The sequence below is a fragment of the Equus quagga genome, chromosome 2, assembly GCF_021613505.1.
Source record: "Equus quagga isolate Etosha38 chromosome 2, UCLA_HA_Equagga_1.0, whole genome shotgun sequence".
NCBI lineage: Eukaryota > Metazoa > Chordata > Mammalia > Perissodactyla > Equidae > Equus > Equus quagga.
Window position 1 is genome coordinate 124,895,388 of NC_060268.1, and position 23,449 is coordinate 124,918,836.

Sequence of the window (23,449 nt, forward strand, 5' to 3'; positions counted from 1 at the left end):
AATCCTCTGCTGGTTAATGAATGTCCATTTAGTTGCAACTTAAAGCGGAGAGACTAAGGAGAGAACTCACTCCACCATGATGCTGACATCATTCTTGGAGGGACACTTTTTTGAAATCTAACTTGTAGGGTTTTCTCCATTTCCTAAGTCTGATGTTATGTAGAAAACAACATACTAAGCCCTCATATAAAAATAATGTTAGTATACTAGTCTGCAAAGAAGCAGTCCTATTGTTTCTAGAAAGGATAGGTCATTCTAGAATTAACTATATTTAGGATACTGCATTGATGGGAGGCATTGACCATCTAAAGTACCCCACAGGAGGACCATTAGGATGTTGAAGTTTTGGAAGCAAATTCTGAGAAACCTTAGTAGAGACATGATCATAAGTTTTTATGTAATCAGAGGGCCATGATATAGGTGAGAAAGCAGATATATTTTTTTCTTTCTCTAAAAAATTAAACTAGGATAGTTTGTAGGAGTTACACAGAAATAGATTTGATTTCTGCATGAGAAAAATAACTCAATTAATATGGCCGACAATGATTAGACCTCAGAAGTGGTAACCTCCCTCTCAGAAATAATCAGAGGCTGTCTGATCCTTACAAGTTCAGTAGGTAGGTTCATCATTCAGTAGGGTTCATCATATTCTAAAGTTTTTTTTGTAACTCAGAGTTCTCTGATATTGCATATTAATTACCTCATTTGTTCTACAGCATCATTTTAAAAGAGGAGTGGTGCAGGTAGGAACTTTGTGGCAGGAGAACCAAACCAACAGAAAATAAGAAACTTGTTTAAAATCTAGTCTCTTCATTTTTTTGTTCATTCTGTCAGTACCACCAAAAAATAATTTAAGACATAATGACTCATTATGTTGTTGGAAGAGCCAGAATTAGAGCCCAAGTCTTATGCATTTTCCATTAAAGAACAATAAGTGAAACAGTCATGAAAATCTTGAGAAAGCTAGTATTGTTGCTATCTGATTGTTTGACTTACTATACATAGAAAAAGATGGGGGTTTTTCTTATTAAAGCAAACTATAAAAGTTTACTGTGCCTCAGGGCCGGCCTGGTGGCTTAGCGGTTAAGTTTGCATGTTCTGCTTCAGTGGCCCGGGGTTCACCGGTTCAGATCCCACATGCGGGCATGGCACCACTTGGCTCACCATGCTCACCATGCTGTGGCAGGCGTCCCACATATAAAGTAGAGGAAGATGGGCATGGATATTAGCTCAGGGCCAGTCTTCCTCAGCGAAAAGAGGAGGATTGGTAGCAGTTAGCTCAGGGCTAATCTTCCTCAAAAAAAAAAAAAAGTTTACTGTGCCTCAAAGAACATCCTAGAGTTGTTATTATTGTTATCATTATTGTTAATGATAGAATAATATAAAAAATGGATTCTTAACTAGAACAGACCTAATGTATCTCCATTTCCTAGCAGCATATATTGTCATGGAATTCTAAGTAAAAGAAGTATGATAATAAACTTTGTATAGAATCTTATTGTTTTAATCGGTTCCAAGCTATGTTATGATCGTTTTAGAAATCATTATACAAAAAGTAGATTATCCTCTTAGCATGAGGAGAGAAGCTTCACTGTTCACTCTATAAGTAGCCTGGGATTTAAAAGAACTCCCTTCTCAGTACCTATGGAAATAGGTTGTGAGCGTAAATCCCAAACACCTTAAAGCTTTCCTGAACAGCTGTATATAAAAATTACTCTGAAGACTACATTTAAGGAAAGAATTACCTAATTGCATATTCCTGTGTAGCATGTTTCACTTAGAGCAAGCTGGTTTTTTCTTGTTTGTCTTAAATACTTTGATGTGATCAGCAGATGAAGATTGAATAGGCTGAGAGAACTACTCCTGGAAAAACCTTCCCTGATAGTCTGGTAGGGCTTAAATGAGAATGTGCAGGGCTCCTCCCCTGACTTACCTCGTCAGTGACCAGCATATCGGAGTTCAGCCTCTAGAGTGTCAGCGCATGTACTTTAATAAACACTCTGAGTAGCTCCACATGAAGCAAATGCTCTGTTTGAAAGTAAGCCAGGATAAAAAGATATAGATACCTCAAGTAGTACAGGGTGTGCTTTGTTTGGTAAAATGAATTTAACCTTAGTTGTAGGAGGACATATTACTATGATTTGCTAGAATAACTCATTCAGTCATTTAAATGATGACCGGGCATGTGCCTTCACAGAACTCACAGCACGTAAGAATAAAAGATTATGATAAAGCTAAAAATGTAAGCACCCTGTGTAATCTCTGTAAGCTGTGGAGATAGGGATTGGGAGTGCTGCTTTAAATCCCGTGTGACAACATACTGACTGGCTCTTGCCCAATTTTTCCATATTTCTATTCATTTTGACTGTATTCATCCTGGTGTTGTGATGCCACCTCCTCTTACACTGCTTCCTTTCTTTTTCCTCTCACCTTAAATATTGGCTTCCAACTGCATTCTACCCTTTCCTCACCTTTCTCCTCAACCCTCACTTCTCCTTGGGCAAATTCATTTCAGGCTCTTTGCAGCAAACCACATGCTAATGACTCCCAACTTTAACCTCTCTCTTCTAAGCTTTAGACCCATATTTCCAACTATCTCCTGAATATTTTCATCTGGATATGCTGTGGTGCTTGAATTCAGCAGATCCTGTCAGAACTCATTTTGTTTCTCAAACCTTTGACGTTTATTTTATCTCTTGGTTAATGACATGCAAGATACCCAATAGCCTGGGCTAAAAGCCATGCTGTCGGCCTTTTTCACTCTCAACTCAATTAATTATTAAATTGTATAATTTCTGCCTCCTTAAGTTATTTCAAATTTTCTCCCTCCTCTCCATTACCACTCCCGTCACCTCAGTTCACATTTTCAACATTTACAAAAACTTCTATCATCTTCTCTGAAGCTGGTTTTTGTTTTCCAACTCATCCTTCAATGTAAGCAGAGAAGTCCTTCATAAATGCCAATTTGATTGTGTCACTCCCCTACTTAAAACTTTCAGTGGCTTCATATTGTCTGCAGTTGTTAAAATCTGAAGTATCTACAAGGGTTAGGCAAATAATTTATATGAGTGAAGTGGGCCAAGTGTGAGACAATAGGGGAGAATAGGAGAGTGTATTCCTGTCTAAAGAAATTCATATTCAGAATTTTAAAAAACATGTGACAAACCTATCTGAGAATCTAATGTTGCTTATGGGTCTCCAGTTAGTGCAGCCAAGTCTAAACTACTGAGCATGGCATATGCAACGTTTCTTTGATATCAGGTATGTCCTTGAGATGAACAACTTGGAACCCTCAGCTATTGCAGAGACTGACATAACCAGTGAGTCATATTTTGTTGTTTTGTTTCTAGGTCAAAATGTATCAGAATAAAGAGTATGAGTGTATTATTGGAAGTACCACTGTCTTGATTTTGGAGGCCGTGGAGCATAATGGAAAGTCTATGGGCTTTGGAGTCAGCGTTGACCTAGGTTCACTTACCAGTTCTGCCACATATTAGCTGTGTGATTTTGAGCTAATCATTTAGTGGCTTTGAGACCAAATTTCCTACTCTGTTTAAAAAATAAAGAAATAAAACCTTTCAGGATTGAGAGTATAAAATCAAATAACGGCTTTAAATTATCCATCTCAATGCTTGGCACGTAGTAACTCTTCAGTAAAAGACAACATCTAGACAGGTAGAAAAAATTTGGGAAGTGGCGATAAGTGTACGAAAATCTAATTCCCCCAGGTACATTCTTCCCAACAATTGTATTTGTGGCCTAAAGAAGAGCAAACCTGTTGGAAGCCATTATCGAGTAAGGCAGGCAATTGGAAGCTGACAGGCAGATGATTCACCCACGTGACTGAAAACCAGGAGCTTACCAGCCTAGCTGGCTGCCTAGCTGAAAATCGAATTTAAGCCTAGAGGGTTGCTATTAACAAATTTATGAATATGGTAATATGGACTCTCTACAACTATGCCTAATGTGCTAAGCCTTTTTTAACTTTTTTGTCTACGTAGAATCTTTAAATTTTTTTTAGTAAAACTGCTATTAACTGAAAATTTAGTTCAATAGTATCAGGATATATAGGATATCTTATTTTGGTTTATTCTCTATGGCTAATAAATTTGAAGCACCAAAAGAAGGAAATGAACAACTTAGTTTTCTTTACCAGAACATTTAGTATGGTAAGGAAGGAAAGCTGTTAGATTTATATTTAATTCTAATGCACAAATATATTAATTATATTTTGATTGCTCTAGGAACACTAAAGAAGTCTTGAATAAGTTTCCTCATTTACTTAAGGGAAAGAAAATACACCATCTTCTCAAGATTTGCATTTTTCATTTTGATTTTTAAAATTCAGCTTGATCTTAACATTTAAGTATGCTTTGCTCAGTAATTTGTGTACCCAGCTGACATGGTTGAAATAGGGGCTAAGTAGCTAACAGTATGCTTTTCTGCCTTACCACAGAGCTATAGCGATAGTGAGTAAACCAGTATAAATAATAACCTGTTGGCAGAATGACATCCACTGAACTCCTGATTGTACTTACCATGGAGAGACTAGAAAGAACAAAGTAGAAAGCTAGCTTGTTTTAAAAGACTTAGGGTTTCAGCTTCTTGCTGTGCAGCAGTATGTCTCACCACAAACAGACTTTTGTGCCCAGATAAATAATACTATAAGTAACAGAGCAACAACGTTAATATTATGTTGTTGCTAAGAGGATGGTTTCTAAAAAGCAAAGCTGAAGTATTTGAGTGTTGAAACACAAAGATAGACAACTGCTGTCTTTAATGGTCATGGTAAAATTCTCTTTTGGTTTTAAGGAGTATTGCTGAAAGATTGATCTGGATAAATATGGTGGCATTCTGTGACTTGACATTACTTTTTAGTGTTTAACCGCCTGTTTTTCTGAAAGGAATGATTTTTTCTTTTTGGTCAATGCCTTCTAAATATTTTCTTTCTCCTCCCTCCCTCTCTTGCTCCTTCCCTCCTACGCTTCCTTCCTTCCTTTCTACTTGCAGCTCCTCAGAGAAATTTTGAAATTGCCTTCAAGATGTTTGACTTGAATGGAGATGGAGAAGTAGACATGGATGAGTTTGAACAGGCAAGTTGTCCTGGAAAGTTCCATTAAGTACATTAATATTTAACACATTTTCACGTGCCTTGGAGTTTCGTTGGCCTTGGTCAATATCCTCAGATACTATCCAGTTCTTGAAGTACCTAATGTGTCATTTTTCAAAAATATCCTTACTTTTAACAGGTGGGTTTTTTTTCTTTGTTTTCACTCTAAATGTAACGAATTATTTGAGTGTATGATTAAGGTCAAGGTTTTGCTTTGATTCCCCAACATGAATTATACTTTAATGCTGAGAGGCTAAGTTATGGCTATTCAATCATATATTCAGTCAACATTTATTAAACAGCTCCTTTGTGCCACACAGTTCCAGAATACAAGGATGAATGACATATGTTCTGAAAAAATTTCTATAAGACAGGGAAAAATGATACCATGCCTTTTGACCATAGCATGTACATAGACATGTACAGTTTCTTCTGAATCCTAGGAAGAGATTACATTTCCATAAAACTCTGTCATTGGAGGGCCATGATACCTCTCCAGATACAATTATTATGATTGTCAGAAGTGGTTTCAAAACAGAAAAAAATATATATATGGGAGAAAGCACTTTCATATTCAAAATGAGAAAAGGAGGGAAAAGAAGTGGGAGAAAGTATCAGGTATAGTATATCTTTAAATAAGAGATGCACAAAGTCAAATATTTCAAAATACCTAGAGACATTTGTTCAAATTTCCATCCTATATCCATCTTAATACCTTCACTTTTCCATAATCCTGCATTTTACTGGTATTTCCAGGTGCTCAAACAATTATAAATAGAACTTGTTTTGATATGTTTTTATTTATTTATTTATTTTATTCTTCTCCCCAAAGCCCCCCATACATAGTTGTAGATTCTAGTTGTATATCATTTTGGTTGTGGCACGTGGGATGCCACCTCAGCATGGCCCGATGAGTGGTGCCATGTCCATGCCCAGGATCTGAACCGGTGAAACCCTGGGCCACCAAAGCGGAGTGTGTGAACTTAACCACTTGGCCCCGGGGCCAGCCCCTGATATGTTATCTTTTATTTTAGATAGAACTATTTTATTTTTTATTGAGATGTAATGGACATATACCATTGTTTTAGTTTCAGGTGTACAACAATGATTTGATCTATGTATATATTGTGAAATGATTACCATAATAAGTTTAATTAACATCCATCACCAACATAGTTACAAATTTTTTTTTCTTGTGATGAGAACTTTTAAGACCTACTCTCTTTTCAACTTTCAAATATACTGTACTGTTTTGTTAACTGTAGTCACCATGCTGTACATTACATCCCCAGGACTCATTTATCTTAGAACTGGGTACCTTTAGATCACCTTCACCTATTTTCCCACCCACCTACCCCCCACCTCTGGCAACCAACAATCTGTTCTCTGTATCTATAAGTTTGGCTTTTTTTTTAAAGATTCTACATATAAGTGAGATCATACAGTATTTGTCTTTCTCTGTCTGACTTACGTCACTTTACATAATGCCCTCAAGGTCCATCCATGTTGTCACAAATGGCAGGATTTCCTTCTTTTTTATGGCTGAATAATATTTCAGTGTGTGTGTGTGTGTGTGTGTGTGTGTGTGTGTATCACATTTTCTTTATCCATATATCCATTGATGGACGCTTACATTGTTTCCATGTCTTGGCTATGATAAATAATGCTGCAGTAAACATGAGGGTTGCAGATATAGCTTCAAGATAGTGATTTTTTTCCTTCTGATAAATATGCAGAAGGGAAATTGCTGGATCATATGGTAGTTCTTTTTTAAAATTTTCGAGGAACCTCCATACTGTTTTCCATAGTGGCTGCACCAGTTTACATTCCAGCAACAGTGAACAAGTGTTCCCGTTTCTCCACATCCTCGCCAACACTTGTTATTTTTTGTCTTTTTGATAATAGCCATTCTAACAGGTGTGAGTGATATCTCATTGTGGTTTTGATTTGCATTTCCCTGATAATTAGTAATGTTGACCATCTTTTCACGTACTTCTTGGCCATCTGTATGTCTTCTTTGGAAAAATGTCTATTCAGATCCTCTGCCCATTTTTTAATCAGATTTTTTGGTTGGTTGTTATTGAGTTGTATGAATTCTTTATATATTTTGGATATTAACCCTTTATCAGATATATGATTTGCAAATATTTTCTCTCACTCATGAGGTTGGCTTTTCATTTTGTGGATGGTTTCCTTTGCTGTGCAGAAACTTTTTAGTTTGATGTAGTCCCGTTTGTTCATTTTTGCTTTTGTTGCCTTTGCTTTTGGTGTCCAATCCAAAAATCATCACCAAGACTAGGGTCAGGGAGCTTATGGCCTATGTTTTCTTCTAGGAGTTTTACAGTTTCAGGCTTTACATTTAAGTCTCTAATCCATTTTGAGTTAATTTTTGTGTATGATGTAAAATAGGGTCCAGTTTCATTCTTTTGCATGTGGCCGTCCAGTGTTTCCAACACCATTCATTGAAGAGACTATCCTTTTCCCATTGTGTATTCTTGGCTCCTTTGTCAAAATTAATTGACCATATGTATGCATGAGTTTATTTCTAGATTCTCTATTCTGTTCCATTGATCTATGTCTATTTTTATCCCAATACCATACTGTTTTGATTGCTATAGCTTTGTAATATAGTTTGAAATGAGGAAGTGTGATGCCTCCAGCTTTGTTCTTTCTCAAGATTGCTTTGGCTATTTGGGGTATAATTTTTTTTTTTTTTTTTTAAGATTTTATTTTTTATTTTTTTTTTATTTTTTCCTTTTTCTCCCCAAAGCCCCCCGGTACATAGTTGTGTATTCTTCGTTGTGGGTTCTTCTAGTTGTGGCATGTGGGACGCTGCCTCAGCGTGGTCTGATGAGCAGTGCCATGTCTGCGCCCAGGATTCGAACTAACGAAACACTGGGCCGCCTGCAGCGGAGCGCGCGAACTTAACCACTCGGCCACGGGGCCAGCCCCTATAATTATTTTTTTTATATTTTCAAAGAACCAACTTTTCACTTTGTTAATTTTCTCTATGGTTTTGTTTTCTAATTAATTGATTTCTGCTCTCATTGCTTTCCTTCTACGTATTTTAGGTTTTCCTTGCTCTTTTATGAGTTGCTCAAGACAGTATCTTTGGTCAGCAGTTTGAGAATTTTCTTCTTTTCTAATATAAGGATTTAAAGCTATACATTTTCCTCTAAGCACTGCTATAGCAGCATCCTACAAAATTTGATATATTGTATTTTATCATTTAGTTTGAAATATTTTCTATTTCCCATGTGGTTTCCTTTTTGATACATGCATTGTTTAGAAGTGTGTTGTTTAATTTCCAAGTATTTGGGGTTTTGTTTTTTAGATCTCTTATTGCTACTAATTTCTAATTTAGTCCCATTGTTCTCAGAAAACATACTCTGCATGATTTAATTCTTTTGAATTTTTTGAGACTGGTTTTATGGAACAGCATATGATCTATCTTGGTAAGCATCAATGTGTCTTTTTAAAGAATGTGTATTTTGCAGTTGTTGAGTATAGTGTTCTATACATGTCAATTCTGTCAAGATGGTTGCTAGTGTCGTTCAGATTCTATATCCTTACTGATTTTTTTAACCTAGTCATTCTAGCATTTGTTGAGAGGGAGTTGTTGAAATCTCCCTCTATAGTTATGCAATTCTTCATTTTACTTTAATTCTGTCCATTTTAGCTTTATGTATTTTGAAGTCCTGTACACATTTCTTTTCTTTCTTTTTTTTTTAAGATTGCCACCTGAGCTAACATCTATTGCCAATCTTCTTTTCTTTCTTCTTCTTCTTCTCCCCAAAGCCCCCCAGTACATAGTTGTATATTCTAGTTGTAGGTCCTTCTGTCTTTGCTATGTGGGATGCCGCCTCAGCATGGCCTGATGAGTGGTGCCATGTCTGTGCCCAGGATCCGAACTGGTGAAACCCTGGGCCGCTGAAGTGGAGCACATGAACTCAACCACTCGGCCACGGGGCCAGCCCCCTGTGCACATTTCTGATTGTTATGTCTTCCTGATGAATCAATCCTTTTATCATTATGAAGTAACACTCTTTATCTTCAGTGATATTCTTTATCTTAAAGTCTACATTATGTGATATTAACATAGAAACTCCAGCCTTCTCATGCTTACTATTTGCATGATGCATTATTTTTCCATCCATTTGCTTTAAATCTATCAGTGTCTTTATGATTAAAATGCACCTTTTATAGACAGCACATAGTTGGGTCTGTGCTTTTTTATCCATTCTGACAATCTTTGCCTTTTAATTGCAATATTTAGTCCATTAATATTTAACATAATTATTGATTTAATTGTATTTAGATCTACCATTTTGCTATTTGTTTTCTGTTTGTTCTTTCTGTTTTTTGTTCCTCTGTTCTATGTTCCTGCCTTCTTTGGGGTTAAATAACTATTTTTTCAAGAATTATGGTTTAAATTATCTGGCATTTTAGCTATACCTCTTTGCCTTATTTTTATAATAAAAACATACATTCTTAAATGTACACAGTCTACTTAGAATTAATATTGTACTACTTCACATAAAATGTGAGAACCTTGCAACCATGTAGTTTCATTTACCTTCCTCCATCCTTTATGCTATAGTTGTCTTGTGTATTCCATTTACATAAATTATAAACCCCATAATACATTGTTAATTTTGCTTTAATGGTCTTATATATTTTAAAAGAAAATAAGAGAAAAAATATTCTGTATATTCATTCACATATTTACCATTTCTGATGCCCTTCATTCATTCCCAAGATCCTAGTTTCCACCTGGTACCATTTCCCTTCAGTTGGAAAAACTGTCTTTAGCATTTCTTGAAGTGCATATTTCTTGGCAACGAATTAATTTATATCATTGTTAGTTTTTGAAGGAAAAATCTAGATATAGAGTTACAGGTATAGATTTAAAATTCTCTGTTGTTTCACTACTTCTGATTCCTTCTGATGGAAAGTCATTGGTTATTTGAATCATTGTTCCCCTGTGTGTAATATGTTGTTTTTCTCTCTCTGCTTTCCAGATTTTTCTTTATCTTTGGTTTCTAGAAATTTGATTATGATATGCCTCAGTGTGGTTTTCTTTGTATATAGGCTTCTTAGTATTTTATGAACTACTTGTATTTATAAATTTATGATTTTTATCAAATTTGAGAAGTTTCTGGCTATTATTTCTTTTTAAAAAAATGGTTTTTTGGCCCCCATTCTCTCTCACCTCTTTCTCTGGGACCATATGATATTGGCCCACAAATCTCTGAAGCTCTGTTTGTTATTTTTTTCAATCTTTTTTCTCTCTGCTCTTCAGACTGTATAATTTCTATTGATTTATCTTCATGTTCACTGACCCTTTCTTCAGTCATAGCAACTCTGTTACTAGGCTAATCCAGTGAATTTTTACTTCAGACATTGCACTTTTCAGTTCTAGACCTTCCTTTTCATTTTTGATATAGTTTCCTTTCTCATTTGAAGTTTCCTGTCTTTTCCTATTTTACAAGCATATTTTATATATTTGAGCACTATTATTATAACTGCTTTAAAATCCTTGTCTGCTAGTTTCTAATATCTAGATCATCTCAGGATTGATCTCCATTGATTTCCTTTTCACTTGAGCCAAATTTTCCCATTTCTTCATATGTCAAGTAATTTTGGATTGTAGACTGGATGTTATGAATGATATGTTGTAGACTCTAGATTTTGTTGTATTCACCCGAAGAGTATTAGTGTTTTGTTTTAGCAGGCAATTAGCTCAACTGAATTTGGCTAGACTTTATATATAGAATTTGGGGCTTCCCCTCTTTGGCTTTCTCTTTTTCGGGATTTCCCCTTCACTCTCCAGGGGTTGTGGTTGCTCCAGATTCTGTCCTCAGGTTTTTCAATCCAGAAAAACTGAGGGCGCCAATCCTTCTCATTCAGACTGGGGGCTTCCTTCAGGCTGAAAACTGTATAAAGTGAGAAACTCAGCCAGTGCCATTCCCTTCTTCCAAGTCTCAACTCCCCTCCAGGATCTGCCCATGAACACTCTCTGATGCTTTCAAGTAGTTGTTTGGTGTGTTTTGTCTGTATTGTGTAATTGTCATCTGAGGAAAGATTGGCCTGAGAGGAGCTACTCATCCATTACCAGAAGTGGATTAAGACCTGTTTAGTATTAAATGCTAAGAGTTGGCTTCAGATAGGCCTAAGAAGCAGGAGGGAGAGAAATAAAAGTGGGAGAGGGGGAGAAGGAAGGGAAGAAAGAAAATACAAAAAGAAAAAAATGTAGTTTTGAAATAGCCTTATAAATTACTTAGGGTAGCCCTCAGGAGCAAAATTGCCATAACTTCCCTACTCCTGTTATAGACACTAACGTTCAAACTTTGCTCTGATTTCCCACGTAAACAGGCATTTTCTTGACAGTGTATTTGTCAAGCTTGTAAAAAAAGCTAAACAGAACTAGTATGAGGACTCACACATTCCATTATCATTTATCTTCAAAGTTAAATTGCATAAAGCAAATTAATAGCTAATACTACTCTTTCATTCATCTTTTTCCAAAATCATTTTGATCAAGCATAAGCACAAATTGCTGAAAAGCATTAATCAACTGTAAATAGTTAAGCATGACTTTTCTCTGACCTTTCTATCACACAGATCCTTTTCTTTAACCCATTTCATACAGGATCATGAGACAAAACTAACCCAGAAAAAACATTAAAAAAAAATCTCTTAACTGTTTGGCCTGCATTCACCCAAGGCTGTGACGGAAGTGTTTTTTAGTATTAAAGTATGAGAAGTGATAACTATCAGTTGTGAGACAGAAGAAAAGGAATTAAATTTTATTTCACAGGTTGTATTTTATATTTCTCTTGATTTTCTCCACAGCATGTAGCATATAGTAAGCATTCACATGGCTAGTTGAATTGGTTTGTTTTGATTGATTCTCCTGTTATACCCTTAACAAATTATCTAAATAAAAATATTTTAAGAAAATATTTCCCAACAGAGATACACTAAGAAAACAATGTCTCTCACACATACATGCACAATCTAGTGATATATCCTTTTTTAAAAAAGTTGTTAATGAAAGAACACTTATAGTTAGTAATAGTTTACAAATTGGTAGGGTAATATTTGGACTGTGCTATTATAGCACCAGTTAATTTTCCCTAAAAATACTTCTTTTTCTCAGTCACTTACACACACTCTCTCAGCACTACATTCTTTTTTTTTTAATTTTTAAAAAATTTTTTATTGAGTTAATGATAGGTTACAATCTTGTGAAATTTCAGTTGTACATTATTGTCTGTCATTCGTGTTGTAGGTGCACCACTTCACCCTTTGTGCCCACCCCCCACCCCACCTTTCCCCTGGTAGCCACTAATCTGTTCTCTTTGTCTACATTTTTGAATTCCTCATATGAGTGGAGTCATACAGAGATTGTCCTTCTCTATCTGGCTTATTTCACTTAACATAATTCCCTCAAGGTCCATCCATGTTGTTGCAAATGGGATGATTTTGTTCTTTTTTACAGCTGAGTAGTATTCCATTGTATATATATACCACATCTTCTTTATCCATTTGTCTGTTGCTGGACACTTAGGTTGCTTCTACGTCTTGGCTATTGTAAACAGTGCTGCAATCAACTTTGGGGTGCATAGGACTTTTGGGATTGCTGACTTCAAGCTCTTTGGATAGATACCCAGTAGTGGGATAGCTGGATCGTATGGTAGTTCTATTTTTAATTTTTTGAGGAATCTCCATACTGTTTTCCATAGTGGCTGCACCAGTTTGCATTCCCACCAGCAGTGTATGAGGGTTCCTTTTTCTCCACAACCTCTCCAACATTTGTTACTATTTGTTTTAGTTATTTTTGTCATTCTAATCGGTGTAAGGTGATATCTTAGTGTAGTTTTGATTTGCATTTCCCTGATGATCAGCAATGATGAACATCTTTTCATGTGCCTATTGGCCATCCATATATCTTCTTTGGAGAAATGTCTGTTCATGTCTCCTGCCCGTTTTTTGATTCGGTTGTTTAATTTTTTGTTGTTGAGTTGTGTGAGTTCTTTATCTATTATGGATATTAAGCCTTTGTCAGATGTATTACTTGCAAATATTTTTTCCCAGTTAGTGGGTTGTTTTTTTGTTTCAATCCTGTTTTCCCTTGCCTTGAAGAAGCTCTTTAGTCTGATGAAGTCCCATTTGTTTATTCTTTCTATTGTTTCTCTTGTCTGAGAAGACATGGTGTCTGAAAAGATCCTTTTAATAGTGATATCAAAGAGTGTACTGCCTACATTTTCTTCTAGAAGCCTTATGGTTTCAGGTCTCAGCTTTAGGTCTTTGATCCATTTTGAGTATTTTTTGGTGAATGGTGAAAAAGAATGGTCAATTTTCATTCTTTTACATGTGGCTGTCCAGTTTTCCCAGCAGCGTTTGTTGAAAAGACTTTCTTTTCTCGATTGTAGGCCCTCAGCTCCTTTGTCGAAGATTAGCTGTCCATAGACGTGTGGTTTTATTTCTGGGCTTTCAATTCTGTTCCATTGATCTGTCAGCACTACACTCTTGAAGCGAGCATACACAGTTTCCACCAAAGGAAGGATATAAGCTGCAATATTTATAGCCACAGGCAAAATTTAAATCATGGCAGATCCTGACACTGATGCTCAATACTAATTTACTGCTCTTGGAAAATTCTTTAGTTCTCACAATTAGGCAGATAAAATGAATTGCGTATTGCCCTCAAATAGATACTGGTTATCCTGTATTTCAATTTAAAGTCTAAAACTCTTCAACTTCAATAGTTTTAAAACCCATTGTAGGGGCTGGCCCCATGGCGGAGTGGTTAAGTTCACGCGCTCTGCTTCGGGGGCCCAGGGTTTCACCGGTTCGGATCCTGGGCGCAGACATGGCATTGCTCATCAAGCCATGCTGAGGCAGCATCGCACGTGCCACAACTAGAAGGACCCACAACTAAAAATATACAACTATGTACCAGGGGGCTTTGGGGAGAAAAAGGAAAAATAAAATCTTTAAATAAATAATAAAATAAAACCTATTGTACACTTGCCTTTCAAGTCTCCACGTGCATGAGAAACAAATGTCAACTAATCTTATATACATGATAAAACATGAACCCAGAAAAAATCATTATCAAAAGCATTTATGGTATTAACCTAAAGTTGTAAGGAGACTTAGAGATAATGTACTCTAACCATGAACTTTTCCAGTGAGGAAAGTAAGGCCTAAAGAGGCTAAATGACCTGCATAAATTCTGCTTTCACTACAGAGCAGCAGAATTAGAACTCATCTAGTGTCTTTCCATTATACTTTTCCACCCTTTATAGAGCCAGAGACTTTTAAAGTGTCTTAAATAAATCTTTTTTATGGTCATAGATAATAAATAAAGACATTTAACTAAGATAAATTCATTGTTAGAAATCTTAAGTTTTTAAGTATTTTGCTTTTCTAATACAGCAATTTAAAAATTGTCCCCTACAAGGCTTTATGTATTGTTTAAATAACATACCTTTATTATTTATCTTTACATATCCCAGTTTTAATTATTCTGAATAGTTGGTTTTATAGCTTGTAAAGAGGTAGAAAAGACTGCAGGAACTACTTAAAATTTTTAAAAAGCTATAGCGATCATAGACTTGCCTCAAAAACCTCATTTATATAGTTAGGCCATGGTTGCTAGGCCCCAAAATTATCCTTTCTCAGAAAGCTCATTTAAAACTTCTCAGATTGAACTAATTCACCATCTTTTCTTGGAGAAATATTTCACGCCAACTTTGTATTTTATGTATCACTCTAATAAATATGTTATCTCTCTTAGATGTCAACTATTTCCCTATAGCTATGCTGCCTCTTGTCACAACTGGAGAGTCAGTAGTGAGAAGTGTGAAATTTTTAAAAGTCTCCTGAGATATGGAAGGTATTACTGTGAGGTTGATGATTATTTTAGTGTTGTGTGAGAGGTTTTGAACCTCAAAAACAAATGCATACTCTTTTCTGAAGAGAGATTTTAAAAAGCATCCCAGTTATAAAGGTGTCAGGCATCTGTGTTAGAATCCAAGGCCTGCTATTAATCTTGAGCAGGTCATTTGTGGCATAATACTATGAGCCTCAAATTCCTCATCTATAAAATGAGGACAGTCTTAGGACTTATCTCTTAGGATTGTTGAGAGCATTAAAAGAGAGAATTGTAGCACAGTGCAGTCAAATCATAAACAATCCATAGTCCATTATTGTTCTTACTTTTCTAAGTTTTTCCACTTTGTAATGTTTTTCTGGATCGGGGTTTGCTTCTCTATTAGGTTCAGAGCATCATTCGCTCCCAAACCAGTATGGGTATGCGTCACAGAGATCGTTCTACTACTGGTAACACCCTCAAGTCCGGCTTATGTTCAGCCCTCACCACCTACTTTTTTGGAGCTGATCTCAAGGGGAAGTTGACAATCAAAAACTTCCTTGAATTTCAGCGTAAACTTCAGCATGATGTTCTGAAGCTAGAGGTAGGTATTCCTTGGGCTTCAGGGGACCAGGGCACATATGCACATGGAGCCACTGGGTTGAGAGGGCCTGCACTATTGGCAATCTTTCAATCTACCTCCAACTATGAGAACTGATTGGTTTGAACCTTATCAGTCATCTACAACCTGACAGCAGGTAGGAAGTAGTATATTCTTTGAAAATGTCTTGGAATAAGGTAGTTCTGGGATTGAAAGCCAAAAAGTCTAAATTGAAAATTTTAATGTCTTCAGATACCCAGCTTGAGAAAAAAGAGAGATTCAGAGCATTTCTCAACCTGAGCATGTATCCCCAATTTTGTTTATTGTGTAGAAGGCACAGGAGGTGGAGATGAAGGGAGATGATTAGTAGCTCTTTCTATGAAAGTTTACAAAGGTAATAACAGCTGGAAACACATAATGTCAAAATAAAAATATATCTGCTCAGAGTTACAGAGGTGTCATACTGTGTTTGGGGATTTACTTTTCCACTTAAAGTTTAGACCATCATGCTCTTCAGTTCCTGGGCACAACTCGGTAAGAGCATTACCTTTTTCTATGTGTATATTTATTGAATTAAGTGTGTTTTGGGTTAATTGGCTACTGAGTCTACTCAATTCAAAACATTTATTAAATGCCTTCTATATGCATTTTTGTCTGGAGGCGAAAAATGAAGTCTAATTTCTTCAGATTTTTAAAAATTCCCTTACACTGGTGTCTCTCAACCTCTTTTTTTTTTTTATCATATGCCCTACTTTAATATTCTTTAAATTTTTAAAACATTAAATACTATGACTAAAAACACATACAAGTATTGGAGAAAAGCCCTGCTTTGTTTTTTGTTTTTTTTTAAAGATTGGCACCTGAGCTAACAACTGTTGCCAATCTTCTTTTTTTTTTTTTTTTTTTATTCTTCTCTCTAAAGCCCCCCAGTACATAGTTGTAGATTCTAGTTGTAAGTGCCTCTGGTTATGCTATGTGGGACACCATCTCAGCATGGCCTGATGAGCGGTGCCATGTCCAGGATCCCAACCGGTGAAACTCCAGGCCGCCGAAGCAGGGCCTGTGAACTTAACCACTCGGCCACAGGGCCAGCCCCAGCACTGCTTCGTTTTTAAACTATGCATATTACTTCTCTATCTGCTCTCCCATTTTTCCCCAAGGTTCTGATATACTACTCCCACCTCTTCCACCCACCTAACTCAATTGAGACAGTCTGCAAAATCACAACTGGATTCCCATTATTGTTAAGAACATTGTTTAATATTCATACTCTAGGATAGAAGCAGAAGTATGGATAATACTAAAAGATCAAACTTTGAAATGTGCTTTTGTACTTGCTTTTTGAAAATGGTCTAATTGATATTCAAAGAATTTACCTCAAAAAAACAAAGTAATTGATCTCCACAATTCAGTCTCCTTAAGGAGGCTCTTGTGGCCCCTATAATAAGTGATAAGTGAGAAAGATATATATATACACACACTATTTATACGTGTATACACACACACACACACACACACTATATACATATATATGTAGTACAGGGGAGGAAAAACTTTATTTCTACCCTTCTAGGGTCTCTGGCTAGGCCTAAGAATTAAATTGACATAAGACAGATTAACAGGAGAAAAACAGAGAGACTTTTTTACACGTACATGGGGACGCCCTAGGAAAATGAAGACCTAAAGAAGTGGCTAGGGCTAAGTGTTTATATAGTAGGTTGAACAAAGAGAGGCAACTTACCTTTATCAAGTTTGTATTCATATCACCAGAAAGGAAAGTCAAAGTCGAGAGTAATCTGTACAAACAAACCTTCTTAGAATAATTCTTACCTTCCTTTAGTCTCCCCATGTATTTTAGTTACTTTTCCACAATTGCCTCTCCTGGTTTCTTTTCTGCTGGTATAAGGAGGACATCTTTCACATGGGAGTTTTATCACCTCCTTTCAGGAGTCCAACAATTTTTGTGTAAGAGTTGGTATGGAATAGGATTCTAGGGCCTTGGCCCCCAGAAAGCATCTTCTTTGGAAACATTATAACATAATCTAGTAATGTAAGTTTTTTAACTTATTAATTATATAATTACAATTTAAGTAGAGATCTGTAAAATGTAGTTAGAGAATAAAGTGCATGCTAGAAGAGTACTTTTAACAAACTTTAAACAACAATAGAGAGTCATCCAGAGCACGGAGCAGATGCCAGACCGACCCCAATCTAGCCTAACACTCAGTAGGAGTCTGGACACACAGTAGGAGTCTGAAGAGACAGAGCATGGAACTTTCGTCTTTATCCTGAGATGCTCTAGAGCTGAAAGCCCGCTAACATATTGTATAGATTTCCAGTGAGTAGAATATTATAAAGCAGATTAGAGATTTCATGCATGTGTACCTGCACATAGCCTACACCCAAATGCAGAAGAAAAGAGACCTAAAAGACAGTTGTATCTAAGATGCTTATTCTAGAAAGTCCTCTTGTATTTGACATTGACTTAAGATCATCTGTAGGCTTTGGGCCAAGACATACCAAAACTGTTCTTGTTTGCCAATCAGCAATTCCTCGTGGAAGGAAACCAATAAACCCAGACTAACATATAATAAGTATTCTATAAATGTTTATTAATCCTGAATCCATTCTTCCCACGTAACGGCACAAGTCCAGCGAACAAGTGTCTCTTTATCAATAACCCACATATTTAAAATTTCATGGATCAGTACTGTGTCTTAACTAGATTGGTAATTCTTTGAGGAAGTGTGAAGAACAGAAAGAGCATAGGCTTTGGTGCTCTCATACTGAGACCTTGGTTAAAATTTTGTTTCCACCACTCACTGGCTATGTGACATTTGAAGAGTAATTTATTCTCTCAGAGCCCAGCTCCTCATTTGTAAAACAGGGTGATGGTTGAGTGAGATAGTGTTTCTTATGGGCTGAATTGTGTCTTCCAGAATTCTTATGTTGAAGCCCTAACCCCCAGTACATCAAATGTGACTGTATTAAGAGATATGGCCTTTAAAGAGGTGAATAAGTTAAAATGTGGCCATTAGGGTGAGCCCCAATCCAGTCTTACTGATGTCCTTATAAGAAGAGGCTTTTTGGACACACAAAGAGACACGAGGGGTACACATGCACAGAGGTACAATCGTGAAGAGACAGCAAGAGGGCAGCCAACTGCAAGCCAAGGAGAGAGGCCTCAGAGGAAACCAACTCTGCCTGTACCTTGATCTTGGACTTTCAGCCTTCAGAAGTATGAAACAATAGATTTCTGTTGTTTGTCACCCAGTCAGTAGTATTTTGTTATGGCAGCCATAGCAAACTAATACAGTCGTATTTGCCTAACACGACCTAGCATGTACTATGCCTTTAATAAATATTCTTTTACCTACTCTTTTATGCCCTCTGCCAATTAGTATGGCAGTTGGCATATAGTAAACTCTTAAACAGGTTATCTCAGATGACTGAAAGGCCTTACTTTCATTTACTATCCAAATAGTTTTCTGATAAAACATCTGGAAAATGGAAGCAAGTTTTGTTTTTATGAAACACTTTTAATTTTACTTTTCAAAGTTGGGGTAATTTCTTCCCTCACTGAGTATGAAATATAACTTCATCATCAATTCCAAGAGGAAAATGGAAATGATTAATAGTATCTTAACTTTCATATAGGTTTTATAATTCCATTCTTCTCTCTATCCATCTCTTACTAGTTTTATTTCATTACTTAGTTACCTACTTTCAAATTTTAGATCAAGGAGATTTTTTATTCCATGTAGTTATTTCTCCTTTTTCTCACCACAGTAGTTTTTTTGAGTGAAGAGAACACTATTTCTCTGTCAAATTTAATTTCCCAAGGGATCAGGGAAGAAAAGTCCATAAACATTTATTGGGTGCCTCCTGTGAGCCAGGCGATTTACATGTATTCCATGCCTTCTTTATTTTAATTCTCACCAACCCTATTGGGTTTAGTGGTGTTATACCCATGGTACAGATAGAGAAGGTAAAGCTCAAAAAGGTAAAGTCACAGAGCTGTTAAATGGTAGACCCAGGATTCCAACTCAGTCTCTCAGACTGAACTATTTTCTATTCTTTATCTGATTCTTATCACTTTTAGTCTAAGATGAGGTTTCTGTGCCTGACATATTTGGAGCTTTAAAGAAAAAGTGTTCTGAATTTTAGGAACAGAAAAAAATTAATTTCTTGAATATCTATAGTCTACCTTCTTCAGCACCATCTTCCTCCAGTTCCTTTGCCCCTCAAGTTGACTCTTATAACTGAGAAGAAATATACTGTTTTTTTGTATTTATAAGATACTACCTAAACTAGCCATTTAATTTCTTTTCATAACAATCATTAGCTTGTTAGATTTTTTTTTTTAATATTTTAATACTCTTACTTCTGGTCATATCTGTTTTATTCTACCCTTATTTCTCTATTTGGAAACTCAAAAAACATGGGTTTGAAGGAATGACTTAAGAATACACAGTTTATTTTTTTTTTAAATCTCTTTTAAAGTTATTAAAAATTCCATCTAAGGCTACCAAGAGCTATTGAGTTCAATTCCTTGGAGACAGATGCCAAGTCTAATTCCAGTTAATATATTCATTGATTTCTTGAGGACTACAGCAAGTAGGATGTCAGTCAAAAATGAAAGATAATAGAGAACTCTTTGAAAGATTATGATTAATGTTAATTTGGGGGGAGGGCAAAAAGGAGCTGTCATTATGTCAAAGAAAAGCAAAAACTAATTTATACAAGAAGGAAGAAGCCAACTCCAGAATACACAGCAAGGAAAGTGAAAGTGTATCATCTAATAGAATTCCAATCTGAGTATGATCTTTTCTATAAGTGTTGGGGTTCGCATGCTTATTGCATAACCAATCAGATCATCACATTTTAAGAAGGCGTGAGTATCAATTCTCTGAAGGCAAATTAGATATAGTTCAAAGGATAGCAGTGACTGTCTCATATTTCCAATCTTCAAGAAAAAAATAGTGATGTTAACTAGATTTGTTCAGTCAGAAAGAGAGATAAAAGGGAGACATAAAGAACTATGCTAATTATTCTCATCTGTCAGTAAGAGTAGAGCAAAAAAATGAGAGTTAAGATAAGATAAATAGTAAGGAACTTGTTAAAACAAGTTATAACTACAACTACACGATTAAAAGTACCTAAGGAAATTCCAGAATCACCTGCCCTTTACATCATCAAGCTGACATCTTTATAGTCATCTCTTTAAAGTGCTAAAGTAGAATTAAATCTATCGTCCCCCCATGCAGAAGACCATATTAAGAGACAAGCCTCAGCTCTTCTCCCCAAATCCCCCAAGTACATAGTTGTATATTTTAGTTGTGGCATGTGGGATGCAGCCTCAACGTGGGCTAATGAGCAGTGCCATGTCCGCGCCCAGGATCCAAACCGGCAAAACCCTGGGCCGCCAAAGTGAAGCACACGAACTTAACCACTCGGCCACAGGGCCGGCCTCCTGAATCGGACTTTTTAAATTGATCGTTCAAGTGCGGAAAACTGTTAGAGATTGATATTTTTCTTTGACTTGCAGATAACTTTGCAATTCCAAAGTCCATATGTTAGTGATACCTTTGTAATTCTTGGCAACCTCCAGGATTTTCCTATCATCAGATATCTTTAATTTACATTCTAAGTTAATTTTAAACTGGCCAGAAGAAAAAAGGAGCTCATAAACAAATTATAAAGATTTGATCTTCCTCCAGTGGAAATTTTTCCTCAATCTATCATTCAAATAGCCTTATCAACCATTTTTTAGTAGAACACAGGTCTACTCAACTTATGTATGAGCCGTGTACCAATGTATCAAAAGTTCATAGGTCACTTATTTGGAATTCATAATGCAGTGATACTTTTTTTAGTCTCACACATAACAGGATATTTAACTTACAATGTAGTTGAATTCAATACAGTAAAATGACAAGTAGTATGAAAGAAAATCATTGTGAATTTATAGTTTAGTGTTTCATCTATGCGTACTCTTCTAGCTGCCGCAGTCTGTGGATGTAGACCTTGAGCTGTATCAAGTGTTTTAACAAAAGTTTGACCACATATTACATGAGAAAAATACGAGTCAACATTTTTTGAGAGTTTACCATGAGCAAGGCACTATTCTAAATGCTTTATGTACATCATTTCATTTAATCTTCACAACACTATGAGGTTGGTATTATAATTATCTACATTTAACAAATGAGGAAACTGAGGTACAAAGAGGTTAAGTAACTTGCTCAAGGTCTCACATATAATAAGGGAGGAGCTGCGATTTGATTCCAGGCAGTCTACCTCTAGAGTCCACTCTTAACTACTAACTTACATGAGCTCTCCAGGAGCTGCGCTAAATGCTCAAGGTACAAAGATGAACAAAACGTTGTCCCTGCTCCCAAGAAGCTTGTAAAAGTGAGATGAATGAACCAGAAATTCTTGCACAGTGTTGTAAATACAGTACTAGAGATATTTATAATTGTGCAGTGAGAATATAAAAGGGGACATGTAAATCAGTCTGAAATAAGAGAGCAAGAGACTGCTCAGGGAAATTTTCCAAGAGGTCGCAATGTTTGAGTCAGCTCTAACTCTGAAATTCATTCTGTCTATAGAATAGGGTGGTTAATTTTCATTCGCTCTTTGTTCTGGATGTAGGATAGATGAGAAGAGGCAAGGGGGCACTGAGTAACACTGGGACTGGGGCCAGGAGAGGGTGACAGAGAAAATGACCTTACCAAATTTGTCCCAACCCAGGCTTAAATTAATATATCTCCTAGGTGTTCGCATGTTGGTAAAGGAACCCTGTGCCCTCAAGTCCGGTCTGCTGAGATCATTAAGAAAAAGATGAACAGCAAGGGGCAGGATAAGGGAAGAGAAACTTTCTCCAGATTCTCCAAGAGCCAGCTGGGCCTATAGGCAAGTTGAATTTGGCCTCTAAATCAGACTTAGGAAGAAGAAATTTAGACTAAATGATGTCTAGGGTATCTGAGTAGATCTTTTCATTTTTATCCCTCTTATAGCCATCTTTAGCTGCAGATGCCTTTCAGAATTATGGTTGAAATTTATGGACATTTTAAAATTAGGTCTTTAAAGAAGGACAGCTGTACTAATGAGTGGAAAGATGCTTGTTTGTCCTTTTCTTTTTTCCCTTCTTTTAACTAATTTGACTTCAAATAACTTTCATAGATCTAATTTTTTTCTTTGTTAGAGAAAGACAAGATTTTTTAAAATAGCTTTAGTCTCTAGCCTCCCATTCAGCCTTTTAGGCATCTAAGGAGTCTAGGCAATGTCTTAGGAACCGGAGTCAGCTTTGCAGTGATTTGTGAGTAAATAGTGCATTACAGCCTGTTGAATTCAGACTCAAAGCAAATGCCACTTTAGAGGGTCATATATATTACATGAGATTATATCTTCTGAATTCAGTTAATAGCACAGAAACTTTTTGTCGTCTCTTTCATTTCTCATTATTTTTCTTATTATAATAGAATGCTTTTTCTCCCTCCCACCCACATTCTCCTTATTTGTTTTGTATCTGTCTACCACAACATTAGCAGGAATGATTTTTCTTATTAGAGCTACTTGGACTAATGAAAAATTAACTGCTTCAGTCATTTTTTAGCATTAAAAAAGGCCTCTTCAAATAAAGTAATGCCAAGATATCTTTTGGGGGATGCCCCCCTTTTTTTCTTACCAGTCTTTCCTTGAGATGTAGTAGCCTATCTACCTAACGGAAAAATAAACAAAAGCCAAAATGTAAGACTTGTCTTTTTTTTTTCCTAATAATAAATTAAAATTATTGAGTGTTTAGATATGTGCCAGGCATTGTGTTAGATACTGGATATACAAAAGCAAGGAG

At 36.1% G+C, this 23,449-nt stretch overlaps 1 protein-coding gene across 2 annotated transcripts in view; it reads left to right on the forward strand.

Moving 5' to 3' along the window:
- The window catches only part of MICU1 (mitochondrial calcium uptake 1), a 234,750-nt gene that overhangs the window by 140,465 nt on the left and 70,836 nt on the right, over positions 1-23,449 (forward strand). For both annotated transcript variants that reach the window (XM_046651419.1, XM_046651428.1), the window contains 2 exons: positions 5,011-5,093; positions 15,400-15,597. In XM_046651419.1, the coding sequence (XP_046507375.1) occupies positions 5,011-5,093; positions 15,400-15,597 (281 nt within the window). The remainder of the gene's footprint in view (positions 1-5,010; positions 5,094-15,399; positions 15,598-23,449) is intronic.